The sequence below is a fragment of the Salvelinus sp. IW2-2015 genome, unplaced genomic scaffold, assembly GCF_002910315.2.
Source record: "Salvelinus sp. IW2-2015 unplaced genomic scaffold, ASM291031v2 Un_scaffold2192, whole genome shotgun sequence".
Taxonomy (NCBI): Eukaryota; Metazoa; Chordata; class Actinopteri; order Salmoniformes; family Salmonidae; genus Salvelinus; species Salvelinus sp. IW2-2015.
Window position 1 is genome coordinate 23666 of NW_019943522.1, and position 4182 is coordinate 27847.

At 43.9% G+C, this 4182-nt stretch overlaps 1 protein-coding gene across 1 annotated transcript in view; it reads left to right on the forward strand.

Annotated features, from left to right (window-relative positions):
* LOC112073237 (uncharacterized) overlaps positions 1-3946 on the forward strand; it is a 12394-nt gene extending 8448 nt beyond the window's left edge. The window contains exons 4-5 of the mRNA XM_024140566.2: positions 424-562; positions 3349-3946. Coding sequence (XP_023996334.2) covers positions 424-562; positions 3349-3689 — 480 coding nt within the window. The 3' untranslated portion in view covers positions 3690-3946. The remainder of the gene's footprint in view (positions 1-423; positions 563-3348) is intronic.
* The last annotated feature ends 236 nt before the right edge of the window (positions 3947-4182 follow it).

Below are 4182 nucleotides of genomic sequence, written 5' to 3' on the forward strand. Positions count from 1 at the left end.
TATACACACACACACACACACGCATAGGACTATACACACACACACACACACGCACACACGCATGGGACTATACACACACACACACACACACGCATAGGACTATACACACACACACACAGACAGGATCTACAGACAGTGTGTATGGATGATGTACAGTAGGTAATAACCATATTGTATATCAGAGGAGGCTGGTGGGGGACGGGCTCATTGTAATGGCTGGAATGGAAGAAGTGGAATGTTATCAAACACATGGAAATCACGTTTTACTCCGTTCCCTTAATTCCATTCCAGCCATTACAATGAACCCATCCTCCTATAGCTTCCCCCACCAGCCTCCACTGTTGTATACAGTTTAAAAAGTCCACAAAGTTGACTAAGTCTATAAACAGTATAACAACCACATGGATGTGATTTATCCCCCAGGTTCCCCGCTTCACCAAGTCAGACCTCAGTCTGCTGCAGCTTATCAAGGCAGGGAAGGAGGGAGTCTTCTACAAGGCCAGGATGACACGGGGAACCTGCAAGGGACACGGCATGTTCACCTGCAAGATCACCAAAGAGGGTACAGTAGGCTAGGCTAGGCTAGGCTAGGCTAGGCTAGGCTAGGCTAGGCTTATATTTGTCCTATTCCACACATGTACAGGTGTGTATTAATAATAATGTGTGAATTGGAAATGTTTTTTTTTTTTTTGCATTTCCCAACTCTTGTAGAGACCCCCTCGGAGAGTGGGGCCAGGGTCTGTATAAGGAATATCATGTTATTTTGGATGTACACAAAGAGACAAGGGCTCTATGCTGACCTTTTACAAGGAGTTAAGAAAGTTGAGAAATAAGTTGAGAAATGTAGGTGCACACAAAGAAATGTAGGGGCACAATGAAAGATATTTTAAGGTATTAAAGCTAAAATCCTTAATTCCTCTAGGCGCACTGGTGCTTCTAAATATAAATTCTAGGTCGCACAGCAAAATATAAATCTACCCTGATTGATTTGATGTTGACAAATGTTCCACATAAATATTCTGCTGTTGGTGGTTTTTTTTGTAATGATTTAAGTGACCATTGTGCTGTTGTTGCTGTTAGAAATACTAAGGTTCCTAAGACAAACCCAAGTTTTATTCGTAAGAGAAATTAATAGTTTTAATAAGCAGGCTTTCTTTCGTGAATTTGTTTTATTTTGACTGGAGCACGATTGAGTTTATTCCTGATGTGGAAACTGCCTGGAAATTCTTTCATGATGTTTTTTTTCTTCCAAATAGTAAACAAACATGCCCCATTTCACAGGTTCAGAGTTAAAGGGAGGGATAACCCATGGTTTTCTTCTGAGCTGTCTTGTATTATTCACGACCGTAATCTAGCCTGGGCTGAAGCAAGGACATCATATTCTGATGCTGATTGGCTTATTTTTAGGCAGTTACGAAACAAGTGTTCTTCTCTTCTCAGGAAGGCCAAGTCTGAATATTGTATGTCTGTTACCACTGATAACCTGAATGACCATAGAACGTTTTGGAAGGCTATTAAGTATGTCTGGTAACAGTAATGTTAATGAATTACCGGCATGTGATTTGAAGGACTCTGTTGCTGTATATGACAAAACTGAAATGCTGAATTGTTTCAATGAGCACTTTGTATCACCTGGTAGGCTGTTTGATTCAGTGTCTTCTGTCTCTGTCCAACCCTGTGTGGATGAACCAGTGTCCTGTCTCTGTACAACCCTGTGTAGATGAACCAGTGTCCTGTCTCTGTCCAACCCTGTGTAGATGAACCAGTGTCCTCTGTCTCTGTCCAACCGTGTGTAGATGAACCAGTGTCCTCTGTCTCTGTCCAACCCTGTGTGGATGAACCAGTGTCCTCTGTCTCTGTCCAACCCTGTGTGGATGAAACCAGTGTCCTCTGTCTCTGTCCAACCTGTGTGGATGAACAGTGTCCTCTGTCTCTGTCACAACCCTGTGTGGATAACCAGTGTCCTCTGTCTCTGTCCCAAACCCTGTGTGGATGAACCCAGTGTCCTCTGTCTCTGTACAACCCTGTGGATGAACCAGTGTCCTCTGTCTCTGATCCAACCCTGTGTGGATGAACCAGTGTCCTCTGTCTCTGTCCAACCCTGTGTGAGACATTCAACCCATTTTGTCCTCTGTCTCATTCCAACCTGTTGTGATGAACCAGTGGTCCTCTTGTCTCTGTCCAACCCTGTGTGGATGAACCAGTGTCCTCTGTCTCTGTCCAACCTCGTGTGGATGAACCAGTGAGAGTCGCTCAAACTTTTGCTTTTTGCCAGTTCTCCAGTGCAGGTGGTCACATAGAAGCCCTGAAATCCTTTAGATCAGAGAAAGCCTGCATGGTCCTGATCTTCTTGGATCCCTGCTTTTTAAATCTGGCAGCTGATTTCATAGCTGAACCACTTACATATCTGTTCAATCTAACCCTGGAATGTAATGAAATTCCAAAGATCTGTAAATCAGCATTTGTCCTACCACTTTTAAAAGGGGGAGATGCAACTATTTTAAATAATTATAGGCCAATCTCAAAGCTGTCACCCCTGGTGAAAATACTTGAAACCCTTGTGAGTGAACAGCTAAAAGAGTTTTTATTTACTAACTCTATTTTATCAATGTACCAATCGGGCTTCAGGAAGAAGCATAGCACAATTACAGCAGCCATGAAGGTTTTAAATGATATCACTGAAGCCCTTGACAAAAAACAGCACTGTGTCTCACTTTTTATTGATCTCTCTAAGGCTTTTGATACAGTTGATCATGCTATACTGAGGCAGAGATTGTCGAGCGTAGGTCTTTCAGAGAACGCAGTTGCATGGTTTGCTAAATATCTGTCTGATAGAACTCAGTGCACTCAATTTGATGGGCTCATGTCTGTTAAATTGTCTGTCTTTAATGGTGTACTTGGTCCCCTCTTATTCTATTTATATAAATAATTTTGACAGAAATTTGCTAAATGTACAACTTCACTTTTATGCTGATGATACTGTCATTTATTGTTGTGCCTCGTCTCTCTTAAAGTGGAAGAACTTGTCCCGATTGGTGTTTTTAAATCATTGATGAAGGATTTTGAGGCTGATTCCCTGACCTGTCAATGTTTTTAATTTGCTGTTTTATGATTTTGTTATACTCCTGTAAATTCTATATTTTTTACTAGATTACCTGTCGTTTTTCATGTTGTCTGTAAATGTGTAATGACTTGGTGCTGCCTATCTTGGCCAGGACGCTCTTGAAAAACATATTTAAAATCTCAATGAGCCCTTCCTGGTTAAATAAAGGTTGAATTAAATAAATATGCGAGTAAAACCCTGAGTTCAATCTGGTTTCCACTAATAGCATCCATTTTGTCCTGTAGGTGTGACCCCTAAGCGTATAGAGGTGGAGGTATCCATTATGAGAAAGCTGGTGCATCACAAGAACGTTCTCCAGCTGCTGGACTGGAACACCACTGAGGGTAAGAACAGACAGCACCTCCAGCTGCTGGACTGGAACACCACAGAGGGTAAGAACAGACAGCACGCAACCTCCAACTGCTGGACTGGAACACCACTGAGGTTAAGAACAGACAGCACCTCCAACTGCTGGACTGGAGAACCACTGAGGGTAAGAACAGACAGCACCTCCAGCTGCTGGACTGGAACACCACTGAGGTTAAGAACAGACAGCACCTCCAACTGCTGGACTGAGAACCACTGAGGGTAAGAACAGACAGACCTCCAACTGCTGGACTGGAACACCACTGAGGTTAAGAACAGACAGCACCTCCAGCTGCTGGACTGGAACACCACAGAGGGTAAGAACAGACAGCACCTCCAACTGCTGGACTGGAACACCACTGAGGGTAAGAACAGACAGCACCTCCAGCTGCTGGACTGGAACACCACTGAGGGTAAGAACAGACAGCACCTCCAACTGCTGGACTGGAACACCACTGAGGGTAAGAAACAGACAGCACCTCCAGCGCTGGACTGGAACACCACTGAGGGTAAGAACAGACAGCACCTCCAACTGCTGGACTGGAACACCACTGAGGGTAAGAACAGACAGCACCTCCAACTGCTGGACTGGAGAACCCACTGAGGGTAAGAACAGACAGCACCTCCAACTGCTGGACTGGAACACCACTGAGGGTAAGAACAGACAGCACCTCCAACTGCTGGACTGGAACACCACTGAGGGTAATGAAACA